Source organism: Scyliorhinus torazame, chromosome 19, assembly GCF_047496885.1.
Source record: "Scyliorhinus torazame isolate Kashiwa2021f chromosome 19, sScyTor2.1, whole genome shotgun sequence".
NCBI lineage: Eukaryota > Metazoa > Chordata > Chondrichthyes > Carcharhiniformes > Scyliorhinidae > Scyliorhinus > Scyliorhinus torazame.
Genome location: NC_092725.1, coordinates 81203576 through 81222357, shown reverse-complemented (window position 1 = coordinate 81222357; position 18782 = coordinate 81203576). Strand labels below are relative to the sequence as shown.

At 48.4% G+C, this 18782-nt stretch overlaps 1 protein-coding gene across 5 annotated transcripts in view; it reads left to right on the top strand.

The window, feature by feature from the left end:
- The window catches only part of LOC140396252 (voltage-dependent calcium channel subunit alpha-2/delta-4-like), an 820155-nt gene that overhangs the window by 68174 nt on the left and 733199 nt on the right, over positions 1 to 18782 (top strand). For all 5 annotated transcript variants that reach the window (XM_072484603.1, XM_072484602.1, XM_072484604.1 and 2 more), the window contains exon 3: positions 6047 to 6163. In XM_072484603.1, coding sequence (XP_072340704.1) covers positions 6047 to 6163 — 117 coding nt within the window. The remainder of the gene's footprint in view (positions 1 to 6046; positions 6164 to 18782) is intronic.

The window sequence follows — 18782 nt, the reverse complement described above, 5'->3', positions numbered from 1 at the left end:
GTCACCCCTTGGCCACCCTCCACAAGTCCCTCCAACCCTCACTGAAGCCCCCTGGCCAGCAGCACGGCTCCCGCCCGACTGTGGCACCGCTGGACACAGTCTGCAGCCACCACGCTGGGTCCCCAACCGCTGAGACCACACGTGTCCTGCGCGGTCAGGAACTCAGCCCATTGGGGGAGGGCCTTCTGATGACGCGACAACACCGTTCCAATGAAATCGGCATCGGAGAATGGTGAATCCTGCCCAGTGTTTTTCGTGGCTCTGGACAAGGGGTGGAGGAAGTTGCACATTAAAATACAACTGGTTTGTTTCCAGCATAACTTTTTCCAAGTGATAGCAAACAGTCAGGTACATAAGTGATTTGGCCTGAGGAACTGGAGATAGCGTGTAAAAATCAAGGGCAGAGTTTTACAGTCCCGGTCAATGGGTCTGTGGAGGAGAGCCGTAAATTCCCCAGGTGGCATTCCTGTTGCCCTCCCACCCACCCCCAACCAGCCCGCAAATTTTTCATGGGGTAGGCAAGACCTAGGCTGATTCTCCTACCCTCACCTCAATTGAGGCCCTTAAATAACCAATTTTTGGCCTTATCAGGGCTGCTTTCCACCCGGTCTCAATTTTGAGATTGGCAGAAGATGGTTGGGGGAGGGGAGGAAGCCTGCAAGTCAACCTGCTTGGGCCTTGGGGAAGCGTGGGGGGAGGGGGGGGCACGTCCTCCAATGACTCCCTTCCAGATTGGGCACCCCCCACCAAGGGGTGATCCCATGGGTACTTCCTTCCCTCTCACTTTTCTATTTAGACTTCCAGACACCGCTCTCTCCACACACTCTAGGCCTTGCCCCCTCTCTGCTGTAATACCCCCTTGGATTTGTCCCGAATTCTGGGGACTGGATTTTATGGGGTCCTCCTATTGCTAATCGCTGGAGTTTGGATTTTCATCCCTCAGGGAGAGGAGGTTTTGCCTCAGAGAGCTACTGACCAATCAGATGGCTGGCAGCGTTATAGTGCCAGTAATACCAGGTGTCATGGTGGCCACCGCTGGAAATATAGGCTCTCCCCAATGGAGAGCCAAACACAAAGGTAAATTTGGGGTGATTTTCTGGGGTCAGGAGGGTGAGAGGGGTAGGGCACTGTGTTTGAGAGGCCAAGGAGGTAGAGTAAAGGGGAAGGTGTGATCCTGTGATGGGGTGGGGGTGCCTCTGATTGCCACTGGGAACCTGCAATGGCGATCTCAACCTTTGCCTGACACCAGGTATAGCTGTTGTTATATTACCATGACTGGTAATATGTTGTATCCTTTGTTTTTTCTTCCAGAATGACCCGATGTCGTGTTGACAAAGAATATACCAATCAAAAGATTGAAACAAAATTAATTTTTTATTACACTACTAATTAAATGAAGTTCACACACTCTATTGAGTTATAGATGATAAACAAATGATATTGAATCTGTACTACAGTATTTAACATTCTATCGAACTACTAACTACACTATGACTTGACCTCGTGCTATATATCTCTAATCAACTTTCACTCTCTCTCTCCATGTTCACTTCAGCTTCTCCCAGAATTCCTTTAGAGGCTGTTTTAAATACAGTGAATTAGTAACGCCCTCTAGTGTTTGATTTACACATAGATGTAATCATTAACCCTTCACTGACTATATACATATCATTACAGCTGACTCAATAAGAGACTCAATAGGTCCAAGGGCAGACTGGCAAGCTGCTCCATTCAATACAATTTCATTCAGTTAACTGCAGGTAGATAGGCAGCAAGTAGGCCATGTGCAGGATTTTGCGAGGCACTGCATTCACACACACAGGTGAGGGAGCATAAAATTCAGCCCCAGGACTTAGAATCTGGGGACCGTTTATCGCTGCAGCCATTACCACTGCTGCTACAGGCATTTTGTAGGGCACAAATGAGTCCGAACCAAGTTAGTAAAAAGAAAACTTGATTTATTGCAAAGCAATATTTGCAATATACATCAGATTCCAGCCGGGTCTGCTTTATCAATTCCATAACTGGCCGACTTTATGCAGATCTTAACCATGAATGATCTAGAGCCCCCCGCCCACTTAGCGGGGGCGCTAGTATTCAGCGAGACTCACGGGGGGACTAATTACTCCAACCCAATAGGTCTTGTGCAGGTTATAACATGACACTCCTGTGCTTTTTCTGTGCTTTTCACCGTAACTTCATTGCAGTGTTAATGTAGGCCTACTTGTGACAAAGAAGATTATTATTATTTATGGCTGAGTTCAGGCCTCCAGTTGGGGCACATGTTTCATATGCCAGTGCCTATTTTGGGCACAAAAATTAAGCTAAAGTAATTTCTGCGTCATAATATTTGATACTAAAACTTACTGAGGTTTCTTTTATGTGAAGTACATTATAGTAACTGGAGAGAAATGACATCGCCTTCATGGATCTTGTGGAATAGATGGTAGTAATGCAAGTGAGGTTTGATGTTACTCATGTTGTTCAGAAAGATGTGTTAAGTAAGTTGGTTCAACGTTGACTGCAACTGGATGCAGTGAAACTAGAAACAGGCTTCTGACACAGGAGATGGTCCAACACTGTTTCATTGAACTTCCTGATTGCTGTACATAGTCTGCTGTGAGTTGACACTCTATCAATCTAACTGATAACCTCCTACTGGCTTGACCAGACTAACTCTACCTCATGGTGATAGTGCTCACTGGCTTGTGCACTCTTACTATCTCAGTAGCTGTGTCCTGTAGAGAGAGGGAGAGTCTTAATGCCCTGTGTGCTTTATAGTAGTGGTGTCCTGTCTGGAGATTGGTTGTTATGTGTTGTGTGTGTTCATTGGTTATCCTGTGTATCAATCACTGCCTGTCTGCATCTCATTATATACGAGTGGATATTATGACACTGAAGATGTGGAGATTGTTGTGTTCTGTGACCTTGTCTTTGCAATGATTCTTACAGAACTGCTGGTGACTGAACTAGAATGATGATTAACTGGAAAGGTAACAAACAAAATACTGTACAGATTAAGTTACTATTTGAGTTTCGTGAACTCTCCTGGAACCTACCTATGTGCAACTGTCCTGTTGTACACCTTACTACCAAGTGACGAGAGTTGGATGTCACATGACCGATGTCTGATGCCACCAGCTGGTTGGAGGCCACATTGCTAACTATATACATATTATTCACAGATATATCACCACATTCCCCTTCCTTTAGAGATGTTAACATTTATATACAAAACATGACTGGTATTATTGTTTAACATATGGCATATGTACATACAGATTTAACTCTGCTTTAGTTCACATGATATGCCTGCTAAGTCTGTCCCTTGTGCACAGCTCATTGTGCACCGCCAACCGGATCACCCCGCTGATCGTCTGGGCTCGACAGCTTTTTTGAAGACTGGTTTCTGTGCTGATCTTTTGTGCCTTATCCTTTTGACGTGATGCTTTTTGAAGGCACCTGTATCCTTGCTGGCCATGCCTTCGTCACCAGCTTTTCTTGCATCCTTACGCAATACTTTTTGCTGCTGCGCCATTGTGTATTGTCTGGCGTGTTGGCCACATTGCTGACGTCTTGTTGCTTGGTGTCATCAGTGGGACTCACGGTATCCACCGCTCTCCTCCTCTTCTTTTTTTGGTTTGAGAACGATATTGTGACTGACTTTGTGACTGCTCCTCTTTTTTCTCTTGGGATTGGTAATCCCTATTTTGCCGCTGGCCTGGCCACGGGAGTAGTAATGTATGGATCGCCTGTTGAGACATCTGGGGCGGGATTCTCCCCTACCCGGCGGGGCGGGGGGTCCCGGCGGGATGGAGTGGCAGGAACCACTCCGGCGTCGGGCCGCCCCAAAGGTGCGGATTTCTCCGCACCTTTAGCGGCCTTGAGGGGCTAGGCCCGCTAAGGAGAGGTTTCCGCTTCTCCTGCCGGCGGGACAGGCATTTGGCGCCACGCCAGCCGGGGCCGAAAGGACTTCGCCGGGCGGCGGAAGTCAGCGCATGCGCGGGAGCATCAGCGGCTGCTGACGTCATCCCCGCCCATGCGCAGGGGGGGGGTGTCTCTTACGCGTCGGCCATGGTGAAGGCTGTGGCCGAGGCAGATGGAAAAGATTGCCCCCACGGCACAGGCCCACCCGCGGATCGGTGGGCCCCGATCGCGGGCCAGGCCACCGTGGGGGAACCCCCCAGGGCCAGATTGCTCCGTGCCCCCCCCCCGGACCCCGTAACCCGCCCGCGTCACCTAGTCCTGCTGGGAAGAGAGGTGGTTTGATTCTCGCCGGCGGGCGACGCATTCCAGCAGCGGGACTTCGGCCCATCGCGGGCCAGAGAATTGCCGGGGGGGGCCCGCCGACCGGCACGGCGCGATTCCCGCCCCCGCCGAATATCTGGTGCCGGATTCTCCGACTCGGTGTTGGCGTGCTTCCGTAAAACATGGGACCGGCCACTTGCGGACCTGGCCTCCTAGATAGTGCCCCCCTGTAACCTCCCTCGCCACCCCCGGACTACCCCCCACCAGTCCCCAGCCCCCGCCGACGTCCCCACCTACCAGCGGAATGGCTCCTCCCGACTGTCGCGGTGCTGGACTCAGTCTGCAGCCGCCACGCGAGGTCCCTGAATGTTGTGAGGACACACGCCCCACGCCGTCGGGGACTTGGCCCATTTGGGGCAGAACATCGGGAGAGGGCCTCAGATGATGTCCTGAGGCCGTCTCGACGGCGTGCAGTGTACTCCATGAGTACGCTGTTTTTGAGGGGCGGAGCATCGCAAAAACGGTGTCCCCCGTGTCCATCGCAAACGTAGATTCTCCGGCCGATCGACGATTTCAACGTCGGAGATCGGAGAATTCTGCCCATGAAGTTTGCATTTGATGGTCCTGTCAAACTCCAATTGTCCCTTTGTAATGATTCCAGATCAGCTGCCTCATTGCAATACTTCAAACTTCAGGGTCATCCCTCAATTCCTGCACCCAACAGAACACCAAACATTACAAATCAATCCTGGTTGTAACAGACCTGAAGTTTGCATTTGATGGTCCTGTCAAACCCAATTGTCCATTTGTAAGGATTCCAGATCAGCTGCCTCAATGCAATATGTCAAACCTCAGGGTCACCCTCAATTCAGTCAAACCTAGGAACATGTCCCAAATGTACCAAGGCCAGAATAATGCCCCATTATAACCAAAACCCAGGATTTTCCAATCCCTATTAAAGCAAAGGATTGCCCCCAAGTTCGATCACCAATATCCCATATTTGTTTCCATGCTGTGGTCATGGCCACATTCGCTGCCCTTCTCTAACTTCTGCCACTCGGCCTTGTTACACTGCTGCAGACCTATTGGTGTATCCATACTATTGTTGGTTTAGGGATTCCAGGATTTTGACAAATTGTAGTGGAGAAAATGGTGATAAATTGTCAAGCCAAAATGTTGTGTAAATTGGAGTTGATTGTGTTACTCTTAGGTGTTGCTATAGCCTTTCTCACTGCAAGCTGTGGGGTGGTAGATTATAGCATAATAAGCTATGTCCTTCCTGAAGTGAAAGGAGGTGGCGGTATTGAACTAAAACCCACTCTTCTCTCCAGTATTGCTAACTATTAGATAACTACTTGCAACTGCATGATGTTGCATCCACTTTGCTATGTATTCTCTTTCTTTAAAATGTGAAATCATAATAACCAAATAAAAGGCTAATTTCCAGTTTTCAAAGAATAATGGATGCAATTATGTAAGAGTCTCCAAATCAGCAGTAAATATCTTAATTTGTCAGTTAACCACAATGGTATTTACCATTTTCAGTCACTGCAGATCACATTATTTCTTATAAAACACATTCACTTCAGTTTCAACAGTGGAGCTGTGGCAACAGGAGATCTACCAGCGAACTGAAAATGTGGCATTTTAACTGGTAATAATATTTAAGATATCTATAATTGTTGCACATTCAATATTCACCTGATGTGTAGAGGCTTAGGATTTGTAAATGATTGTTGCCTTTTGGTTCACTGTATTTTGTTGTAATTATTGCTGATTTTTTTTTCTTCCTATCCAGAAATACAAAGATGTAGAACCCTTTATAAAGATTGAAGAGGTGGATGGCTTGGAATTGGTAATGCAGTTTGGAGAGAAGATGAAAGAGATGTTAGGAAGGAAAGTTGAGGCAGTGAAGGTAAAAAACTAATTCACTCCACTCCCACATTATCTGTATCCCTGCAGTTGTTTTCTATCCATGTGGATTTTCAAATGTTGCACAATTAAATTCAACAGGAAAATCGGGCAACCTACCAAAAAGCTCCTAAATAGTTGTTGTACCAAGTTTGGAATTTCAACCTGTCGGACTTGAATATATAATCCAGACTGTTGTTCCTAAGGATTGATGCAAAATTGTCGATGCTGCTGTCTTTTGGATGTGATGCCAAACAGTGGTTAAATTGTGAATTAAATTTCCCATGAAATTATTCACAGAGCTGGGAGTTCCCCCAGTGTTCTCTCTCAGCCATCAAGCAGACCATCCTATTTGACCACTTAACAACAGTTGCTACATTTCCAAATTATTATTTGTGACGTGCTTTAAATAATTTCTGAAATGCTTTGGAATACCCTCCTTGCACCTCGTCACCCCTCTTCCTCGCTTTCTTCCTTTAAAACAGCCCTTAATCCCTATGTCTATGACCAAGCTTTCGGTCATCTGAGCTAAGATCCCCTTACGAGGCTTGTTTTCATGTTTTGTTTGACCATGTTCCCCAGAAGCAGCTGGGAACATTATGCTAAAGGCATTGTACAAATATAAGTTGTTATTACTTCTGAGTGACCTGATAGGGCACTCAAAATGCAAATTCATTTTCTCACCTTTCAATCTTCTTCACTCTTGTTAGATTAAATTACTGTATTTATTTTAAATGTGGCATCTAAATTGTACAAAACAACATTTTAGTGGAGGGGAAGTCATAAAATAAGGGAGGTCCAAATACACAATCATTGTGCCACTTCTAAAAATCCCAGTGTTACTGTGCTTTGCTAAGAAGTATCTGCCCTTGGCTGAAGAATGTATGCAAATGACCACAAAATGGCAAGATGACCTTATCTGCCAGAAATTACAAACTTAACTCATGGTAATATGAAGCTGGTATCAGTGTAAATCAAGGTAATTGAGGCTTTTTATTGCCTCCAGTATTCCTTATTTATTTGGTATTCCTAGATCAACTTCAATTTAGGGTGTTTCCTATCTCAAACACTAATTTCCTCCCAGAAACTGTTACGAGTTCCAAGATTACAGTCTTTCTAGTGTTGTGCCTTTATTGAACTGAATGTAAGGTGGCTCCCCCTTGTGCCTCACAGCAGAGGTCACATGACTACAGCAAACCAGGTGGGACATGTAGCAATGATTGTACTTCAAAACCCAACATCCCCCTTTCATAATGAACAAAAGACACAAACACCGCCATTTCCCGAACTAACAAAAGGCAAATTTGCATGCACTAGTGTCATGTGAGAATACCTTTAAGAAATGGGTGTTTAGAAAAATACCTGTAGTGGATGTACCTTTAAGAAATGGATGTTTATCAGTGATGTCAGAGTGTGGGTGGAGCTGGGCTGTCTGTCTGCTTTTATTTTCGCTTTAGGCTGTTTGCTACAAGGTGTGTTTAGTTTTGTTTTAGATTTGGAAAAGCTGCAATCACAGCAAGATGTGTATGAATCTCTGCAAGCTTATGAATGTTCATTTGGTGGTTTCAAAGTGGTAACTGTTCTCAATAGTGAAGTTAATGTCTTTCTGAGGGTTCCTTTTGTCTTATGGATATTTCAAGAAAATATTAAGAGTTACTTAGCGAGTACTGTATTCTTTGGGGGATTTATTGGTGTTGATAGTTGTTAAGATGTTTACTGTGGGTTTATAAAGTGTTAACTGGTTTCATAAATAAACAGTGTTTTAATTTAAAAGTACTGGTGATTTCTGTTGCATCACACCTGCAGAGTAGGGCCATGTGCGCCCCTTAACAATCTATTCAAAGTTGTAGGTCAGGTGAACTCCATGATACACTTTGGGGCTCTCTAAACCCTGGCCCCTAACACTAGCATGTGTAATTGTGAGTTACCCACTATACCGCAATCGTTCTCATGAATTAACAAGCTGTTTGTTATTCTAGTCAGTCTCTGCACAAGCATTATACACATATTGTTAAATCGTACAGGTTTCTTAATGGTACATGATGCTCGATCAATAACTCCTGAGACGAGATTGGATGACAATTGAAGGCTTTATTGGACTAGATGTTACCCCCAGCAGCGCAGGTACAGAATGCAGCTGCTGGGGAGACGCAGTCTCTTATACTCCACCTTACTGGGTGGAACCAGCAGGCAGGCTTCACCAATGATCTTCCTGTCTCAGGTACCTCCCACACCAATGATCTTACAGCCTCAACCTAGGTACCATAATACCCCTAATACAGACTACCACATTCACCCCCTTTTTAAAAAAAGAGTCCGGCGGGGGTGATCTCGCTTCATACAGTGGTAGAGGTTATGGTGGTACCTGTCGGTGGTACAGTGTTTTGCCTTATTACATGTCACACCTATTTACAGTATTCATTTTACATGTACATATCAGGGTTTTGCCTTATTACATGTCACAACTATTTACAGTGCTCATTTTACATGTACATATCAGGATGAAGTAATTAGTCAATCGGGGGCCCTGGTCGTCCTCTGTGATCGGCGCAGTTTCGGCGGAGATGCAGGTGCCGGCTTGGGCATCCGTGACTCCGGGAGCGTGACTTTGGCTTCTTCGGTAGCTTCATCACCCATGGGTGGGACCAGTGGAAGAACCGATCCACCTGAAAAGGGGGCAGCCGCGGGGTGCGCCGGTGGGAGGGAGGGTGGGGTTGGTGGGGGGGTGTGGGTGAGGATCCAGCGGGTGCCAGGTCCCGTAGGGAGACCGTATCCTGCCGGCCGTCGGGGTACGCCATGTAGGCGTATTGAGGGTTAGCGTGAAGGAGGTGGTCCCTCTCTACCAATGGGTCTGACTTGTGCGCCCGCACGTAATTGCGGAGCAGAATGGGTCCAGGAGCTGCCAGCCAGGTTGGGAGCGAGGTCCCGGAGGAGGACTTCCTAGGGAAGACAAGGAGACGTTCATGAGGTGTTTCATTTGTCGTGGTACACAGCAGTGATCGGATGGAGTGGATTGCGTCGGGAAGGACCTCCTACCAGCGGGATACTGGGAGATTCCTGGACCGTAGGGCCAGTAGGACGGTCTTCCAGACCGTTCCGTTCTCCCTCTCTACCTGTCCTTTTCCCTGGGGGTTATAACTGGTCGTCCTGCTCGAGGCAATGCCCTTGCTGAGCAGGAATTGACGCAGTTCGTCGCTCATGAAGGAGGACCCCCTATCGCTATGTATGTAGGCGGGGAAACCGAGCAGGGTAAAGATACTGTGGAGGGCTTTTATGACGGTGGATGCGGCCATGTTGGGGCAGGGGATGGCGAATGGGAACCGGGAGTACTCATCAATCACGTTCAGGAAGTACGTGTTGCGGTCGGTGGAGGGGAGGGGCCCTTTGAAGTCCATACTGAGGCGTTCAAAGGGACGGGAAGCCTTTATCAGGTGCGCTTTCTCTGGCCTGTAGAAGTGCGGCTTGCACTCCGCGCAGATTTGGCAGTTCCTGGTGGCGGTCCTGACCTCCTCGACGGAGTAGGACAGGTTGCGGGTCTTGATAAAATGGAAGAATCGAGTGACACCTGGATGGTAGAGGTCCTCATGGAGGGCCCGGAGTCGGTCCACTTGTGCATTGGCACATGTGCTGCAGGATAGGGCATCAGGAGGCTCGTTTAGCTTCCCGGGACGATACAAGATCTCATAGTTGTAGGTGGAGAGCTCGATCCTCCACCGTAAGATCTTATCGTTCTTTATTTTGCCCCGCTGTGCATTATCAAACATGAAAGCTACCGACCGTTGGTCAGTGAGGAGCGTGAATCTCCTGCCGGCCAGGTAATGCCTCCACTGTCGCACAGCTTCTACTATGGCCTGGGCCTCATTTTCAACGGAGGAATGACGGATTTCTGAAGCATGGAGGGTACGTGAGAAGAAGGCCACGGGCCTGCCCGCTTGGTTGAGGGTGGCCGCCAGAGCTACGTCGGACACGTCGCTCTTGACTTGGAAGGGAAGGGATTCATCGTTTGCGTGCATCGTGGCTTTTGCGATGTCCGCCTTTATGCGGTTGAAGGCCTGGCGGGACTCTGCCGACAGGGGAAAACTGAGGATTGGATTAGTGGGCGGATCTTGTCCGCATAATTGGGGACCCATTGGGCGTAATATGAAAAAAATCCCAGGCAGCGTTTCAGGGCCTTGGAACAGTGGGGGAGGGGAAACTCCATGAGGGGGCGCATGCGTTTGGGATCTGGGCCTATGACTCCATCTTGCACTACGTAGCCGAGGATGGCTAGGCGGTCGGTGCGAAGCATGCAATTGTCCCTGTTGTAGGTTAGGTTAAGGGTTTTTACGGTATGGAGGAATTTGCGGAGGTTGGTGTCGTGGTCCTGCTGGTCGTGGCCGCAGATGGTGACGTTGTCGAGGTACGGAAACGTGGCCCGCAAACCGTACCGGTCAACCATTCGGTCCATCTCCCGTTGGAAGACCGAGACTCCATTTGTGACACCGAAGGGAACCCTTAGGAAGTGGTAGAGCCGTCCATCTGCTTCGAATGCAGTGTACTTGCGGTCGTCCGGGCGGATGGGGAGCTGGTGGTAGGCGGATTTGAGGTCCACCGTGGAAAAGACCTTGTATTGTGCAATCTGATTGACCAAATCAGATATGTGGGGGAGAGGGTACGCGTCGAGCTGCGTATACCTGTTGATGGTCTGACTATAATCGATGACCATCCTGTGCTTCTCCCCGGCCTTTACAATTACTACTTGAGCTCTACAGGGGTTGTTGCTAGCCTCGATAACCCCTTCCTTCAGTAGCCGCTGGACTTCCGACCTAGTGAAGGTCCGGTCCTGGGCACTATACCGTCTGCCCCTGGTGACGACGGGTTTGCAATCCGGGGTGTGGTTCGCAAAAAGGGAAGGCGGGTCGACCTTGAGGGTCGTGAGGCTGCAGACAGTGATGGGGGGTATAGGGCTGCCAAATTTAAAGGTTAATCTCTGGAGTTGCATTGGAAGTCCAATCCCAGGAGCGTGGCAGCGCAGAGGTGAGGGATGATGGAGAGTCGGAATTTTTAAAATTCTCTTCCCTGGACTGTGAGATTGGCTACGCAGAACCCCTTGATCTCTACAGAGTGAGACCCAGAGGCCAGGGAGATTTTTTGGTTAACTGGGTGTATGGGAAGAGAACAGCGCCTTACCGTGTTGGGGTGTATGAAGCTCTCTGTGCTCCCGGAGTCGATCAGGTAGGATGTTTTGCGCCCGTTGATGAGCACGGTCGTCGTTGCAGTCGAGAGCGTTCGAGGCCGAGACTGGTCCAGGGTCACCGAGGTGAGTCGTGGTAAAAGTTGAAGATTTTGCTCGGGTGGTGTGTGGTCATCCGAATCGGGGTCCTGAGACTCCAGCCAAGATGGCGGTGCCCAAGGGTCGCAGATGGCTGAGGGTGGGCAAGATGGCAGCGCCCATGCATCGCATGTGGTCCCTGGGGAACATGATGGCTGTGCCCTGGGCCCGCACATGGCTGGGAAAAATGAAGATAGCGGCGCCTGCGGCCCGCACATGGCCCGTGGAGAGAGTTGTGGTGGCGGCCCCGGTTCGCCCCGGAGACAGCGGCGACCGCCCAGGCCTGGCATACCGCCACGAAATGGCCCTTTTTGCCACAACATTTGCAGGTGGAGGAGCGGGCCGGACAGCGTTGCTGGGGGTGCTTGGCTTGCCCGCAAAAATAACAGCGGGGGCCCCCGGGGTTGCCTGTTAGCCGTGCGGCACAAGCTTGTGGGGGCTGGGGGATGCATCAGGGCCGGCCACGGGTGGGTTCCACGTTGCCCAAGGGGCTGCCGCGCGGTCGGGGGCGTACGGGTAGGTGTTTCGGGAGGCCACACCCAGGGAGCTAGCAAGGGCCCATGCCTCCTTGAGGCCTAGTGTCTCTTTCTCCAGCAGCCGCTGGCGGATTTGGAAGGACAGCATACCTGCAACGAAGGCGTCCCAGATTAAAAGTGCTGTGTGGTCACTGGCTGAAACTTGCGGGCAGTCACAGTTCCTACCCAGTATCAGGAGCGCATGGTAGAATTCATCCAGCGATTCCTCTGGGATTTGTCGCCTCGTCGCTAGCAGATGTCGGGCGTAAACCTGGTGTACTGGGCGAATGTCGTGTCCTTTCAACAGGGCCATCGCGGCCTCGAAATCGTCCGCATCCTCGATGAGGGTGTAGATCTCTGGGCTCACCCTCAAGTGGAGAACTTGCAGTTTCTGGTCCTCCGTGGGTGCAGTCGTGGCCGTCCTGAGGTACCCTTTGAAGCACACCAGCCAGTGTTTGAAGGTTGCCGCTGAGTTTGCTGCTTGGGGGCTGAGTTGCAGACACTCCGGCTTGATTCGGAGCTCCATTCTTTAAAATCTAGTCCAATAAATTGATGCTCGATCAATAACTCCAGAAGCAAGATTGGATGACAATTGAAGGCTTTATTGGACTAGATGTTTCCCCCAGCAGCGCAGGTACAGAATGCAGCTGCTAGGGAGACCCAGACTCTTATACTCCGCCTTACTGGGTGGAACCAGCAGGCAGGCTTCACCAATGATCTTCCTGTCTCAGGTACCTCCCACACCAATGATCTTACAGCCTCAAACTAGGTCCATAGTACCCCTAATACAGACTACCACATTACACATGCATGATGTCATTGGCTGTTTGCCTGGGTGATGTCTCCTCTATGAAGAGTGTCATTCTCATGGTACTTGTTCCTGTGGTAACTATTGTTCTTCCATTTCTGTTGTTGGGACTGTTGGATCTCTGGGTGTAAAGGTCATTCTGTACTCTGTACAGCTTGTGCGGTTCCATCGTCCTGATCAGCTGCCTGTAGTAAACAAACAGTATTTCTGGTTATTAATATATGCCTGTAGTTGTGCCGGTATATTTGGTCATTCACTTCACTGTGTGATAACCACTTGATCGCATGCCCCAAGTTTTTACATGGACTGACCACTGTTGAAGGTTTGTACCCTGACTCGCTCTCAAATGTTCAACTGGATTTCTGCCATTTCATCTTGATTTTTTTGGCTACTTTTGGCTTCAATAACCTTTCTGCTATTGGAAAAATAGTTTGGGTGCAATGTGACATTAGTCTTTGGACTGGACTATTTTCCATGCCTTCAATGAGTGCTTCTTCACTGGAGGATTGACTTCTATATTATGTGGTAGTATTGCTTGACTTCTTGGTGATTCCATTGGCAATTTTCACTGCTACCTCAGCCTTTCCATTTGACTGTGAATATTGCATTTCTTAATCCTGCATGAAGAGGCTGAATTCTTCACTCATGAACTGAGGGCTATTGTCATTCATCACAATGTCTGGAATGCCATAATGATTAAAGTGAGCTTTGAGGCATTCTACTATCTCAGTGATCATCATTGAAGTCTTTTTGTCTACTTCCCAGTAGTCAAAATAATAATCTACATTATTAAAATAATCAGTTCCTGCTAGAGTGAAGAGTCTACTCCCAGCTTCATACATGATCTGTCCGCGATGTCATGCATCATCAGTGACTCTCTAGCCCATTTAGCTTGCCGCTCATTACAAACACGATAACAGTTGATGGGGGTCTTTAGTCTTTTTGCTCAGTAGATCTCTTTCCAGACTTGATTCAATTCCTTGATGACATGCATGGATGTGCTTCAGCATCTCCCCTCTCATCATCTAATTGGACTCTCTTTCCTTTGTACAAGGGGCCATCTTGGGCTGTCAATTCACCTCAATATGCTCTTGTGACCACAGATGTGTCCTTGATGCTCATGAGCCATTCTTTCATCACTACTTCTTGCAGAACATGGACAGTTGCATCTGGTTGGGTAGTTTGCTTCATTTGCACAAGTGGTTGTCTGTCAGATTCAGTGTCTGCTGGGTGAATATCTTCCAGAGCATGTCGAGCTGCTGCTTCACGTTGAATCTGGAAAATGTAATATTCTGTTCTAGCATCCTCAACTTTCATCATGGGGTGTGATCACTGATGAGAGGATCACTGACTACTGCATGTTGTCTGCATTAATACCCTTCTGGATCTGTGGAAACACCAAACAGCATGTGCAACCATCTGTATCTCCCGACTGGTGTCCAGAATATAGTTAGAAGTTGCTTTCATTTAGCTTAAGTTGTCAGTAACCATCACATCGAGGGTAATAAAGATATTTGCCTTGGCAAGTTGTGGTAAAATTCCTTCAATGGTTGGCATAGGGTAGTGAGATCTTTTCAGTGCTTAATTTAGATCCTTTAAGTATACCCTCAGCTTTTCAGGTTGTTTCACTGCTACAATACTGCTAATTCAGTAGGAGTTATTACTTTCTTGATTACTCCCTTTTCCAGCTCTTCTATCTTGATTTTAAGTTTGACTTGAGGTCAGCTGGAACTCTTGACATATGCTGTATATGCTGTATAATATCATTTACTTCGAGATGATATCCCCCAGGTAGACATTCAAACCCTGTAAACATATCTTTGTACTTCTCTAGGATCTGTTCAGTGGTCAGTGGTATAGTGTGCAGTGACCCGTTGTAAATTTATTTTGGCATGTTTAGGGTTACCAGTCCAAATTTTAGACTTACTTTGGATGAGATGACTGGCTTTTGCCTGTCGCCTAAGATCTCAAACTCCAGATCTTGATTCTTGCCATTGCATTGGACTTTCAAATTAATTTGTCCTCTCGGTATGAGTATCATGCCATCATATAGCCCAATCCTATTTTCGAGGGTTTGAATTATGGATCATTATGTCGAGCCACTTTGCATAGAGCTGTGAAGATCACGATGTTGTATGACACACCAGTGTTCATCTAATACTTCATGTTTACTTGATGCTGTCATTCAAACAGTCTGGGATGGATTTTCCCACAACTGGCTGGATGGCCCGATGCCGGCGCCAAGAGCGGCACGAACCACTCTGGCGTCGGGCCGCCCGGAAGTTGCGGAATCCTCCGCACTTATGGGGGCTAGGCTGGCGCTGGAGGGGTTGGTGCCACGCCAACCGGCGGCGAAGGGCCGGCACGGGTTGGCCTATGCGCCGAACCGCCGGCGTGGTTCCGCACATGCGCAGACCGGCCGACATGTTCATACGCAGGGGGGTTCTTCTCCGCGCCGGCCATGGCGGAGCCCTACAGAGGCCGGCGCGGAGGAAAAGAGTGCCCCCACGGCATAGGCCCGCCCGCAGATCGGAGGGCCCCGATCGCGGGCCAGGCCACCATGGGGCCCTCCCCAGAGTCGGATCCCCCCGCGTCCCCCCAAGGACCCCGCTAGACCGCTAACAAGCCAGGCCCCGCCGTGATGGACCAGGAAACGACGCCCGCCCGGCCGAACAGGCCCAGAGAATTGCCGGTGCGCTGCCAACGGACCCCAACCGGCGCGGCGTAAGCCCCGCCCCCGCCCGCAAACCAGCGCCAGAAAATACCGCAGCAGGCGACGGAGCGGCGGGGCGGGATTCACGCCGCTCCCAGGGATTCTACGACTGGCGGAGCGGTGGGAGAATCCCACCCTCTGTATTTTGCTGGCTACATTTTTAAATCTCATTAAGAAATTGCCTCACAAGCACACCTTGTTCCTGCCTCAGTCATTGAAATTCATATCATTGGTGTCATAATATAAACCAGTATACTATGGTGCAGACACACACACACACACTGATGGACATGCAGTGGGACCAATCAGCATACACAACACGGCAGCCAATCACCAGTGAGAGCACACGCACTATAAAGACAGAAGACAGGAGAGTTCCTGCTCATTCTAGTAGCAGCCAGCTCGGAGCACAGAGCTCACAGCCTGCAACACAGACATTCACCATGTGCTGAGTGCATCACCTGGTTAGGACTAGGCAAGGGTCAACAGTTAAAGCTGGTATTGCATTTCCCCACAGTTCAAGTATGTTAATATAGTTAACCTTATAATAAAATAGAGTTGCACCACTTCCAGTGTTGGTGACCTGTTTGTGATCCAGAACACCCAACACATTATGGTACAAGGAGTACTAGCACCTCTGAGACCCACCTGCCACTAATCAGCATTCCGGCATCCTGAAGTATGGAGAACATCAACCCTCCGCCGCCGCTCCGCATCGCCGGCAATCTCGGGGTCAATTGGAAGATTTTTAAACAGCGCTTCCAGCTCATCCTTGATGCCACGGACAGGGAGAACGCCTCGGACACCAGGAGGATTGCTCTGCTCCTCTCCACGGCCGGGCAACATGCCATCCACATCTTTAACTCCCTCACATTCGCAGACGACGAGGACAAGGCAAAGTACAAGACGGTTCTCCTCAAATCCGATACCCACTTCAGCATAGAGGTCAATGAAAGTTTTGAAAGATACCTGTTCCAGCAGCGCTTGCAGGGTAAGGATGAGCCTTTCCAATCTTTTTAACACACCTCCACATCCTTGCGCAGTCCTGCGGCTACGGGCCCACCTCCGACTCCATGAAGTGCGACCAGATCGTATTTGGTGTTCTGTCGGACCCCCTGCGTCAGCAGCTCCTCAAAATTAAGCAACTCACCCTAGTGACTGCCATTGATATCTGTGTCCTGCATGTAAATGCCACCAGCCGGTACTCCCACATACAGGCGGCTGAAACGGCGCGGCAAGGTCCCCACGAGGCGGAACGGGTCCAAACAATTGAACACCTCCAAGGCTGCAGCCTAGATGAGGGCGGTCATTTCGCGCGCTTTTTGCGGCCTCCCACGCTTGTACGTGCCAAACGAAGGGACGCTGACGTGGAGGAATGTGGTGCGCCATGCAGGGCCGCACCGCGCTTGCGCGGTGGCGCAATGAGCGTACTGACGTCACGACATGCGGCAACTGTGGCTCCGCCCATTTAAAGTGGCAATGTCCTGCAAAAGCGCGACAATGCCTACGATGTGGCAGACTTGGCCACTATGCTGCCTGCTGTCGAGCAGCTCAGCCTGCCAATTTGCATCGCTTCAGCCAGCCTCGCAGGAACGTTCGGGCAATTCAACCCACGTTCACCGAGTCCGATTCCGACTTCCCGCAGATCAGTGACACTGAGGACCCGAGGGAGCCTTTTCGAGTCGCTGTTATAACAAAGAACAGGCTGTCCCCGAATCAAAACCACCAGCCGCTGTCGGTGTACAGCATTGATCTAGACGACGAGTGGTGTGCCACCCTGACGGTCAACCAGAATTTGGCGCCCACCTCAGAGACTTGACTTATGAGTTTTACAATGTTGGACTCTTTGATCTGTTCTGTTATCCTGTTTCATCGTTCCAGTAGTTTGTATATAATGTTCATTTCTTTGTTGGTGTGACACCCTATTTCTCTGCACCAGGCACCTTCCCGTGTAAATAGATTAGCCTCATGTACATAGTCATGTAAATAACACGCACACACATAATCAGGTACATTCACTACACGATATTTATTGTCACGCAGGCGCATGTCCTTTATATAAAAGGGGGGATGTCATAATATACACCAGTATATTATGGTGCAGACACACACACACACACACACAGATGGACATGCAGTGGGACCAATCAGCAGACACAACACCACAGCCAATCACCAGTGAGAGCACAAGCACTATAAAGACAGGGGACAGGAGAGTTCCTGCTCATTCTATTAGCAGCCAACTCGGAGCACAGAGCTCACATCAGTTGGGACCAATGATTTGACTTTGGCTGGAGTTTTATGCTGAATTTCTCAAAAACTTTGTCTAGGTTTTTATTGTCATCTTGACTCATCTTCCAAATATTAAACAAATTTAACCCTTTCTGTCCTGTCCATAGAGGGATGCAGCTGACCCTTTTAGAAGCTAATGCTTTTTAGAAAACTGCTGAAAGTCTGTCTCTCTATTCAACATGGGTTTTGGATGGGCATTCATTGCTGTGGTGGCAGCCATTTCATTTTTGCACAATTCACGCTTGTTTTCTCTCTGGAACTAGTTCATATTGATTTTTCTCAATCCAATTCAGCATTGAATCCATTTAAAATGCTTGGGTTTCCCTCACAGACACATGCTTCCACCATGTTATGTCCTGAGGTTCCCGGAAATTCAAAACAATCACATTTTTAGACAGACATGCGGATGCTTTCTTCACAGTTTGCACATGGTATGGACTGACATACTGTTGCTAAACACCCTGATGGTAGAACAATAGTGAGTGCTGTGGCACTCTGAATACCTACATATACATACACATTGCAAACCTACATACACATACACATTGAAAACCTACATACACATACACATTGAAAACCTACATACACATACACATTGAAAACCTACATACACATACACATTGAAAACCTACATACACATACACATTGAAAACCTACATATACATACACATTGAAAACCTACATATACATACACATTGAAAACCTACATACACATACACATTGAAAACCTACATACACATACACATTGAAAACCTACATATACATACACATTGAAAACCTACATATACATACACATTGAAAACCTACATATACATACACATTGCAAACCTACATATACATACACATTGAAAACCTACATATACATACACATTGAAAACCTACATATACATACACATTGCAAACCTACATATACATACACATTGAAAACCTACATATACATAGTACGAAGTCTTACAACACCAGGTTAAAGTCCAACAGGTTTGT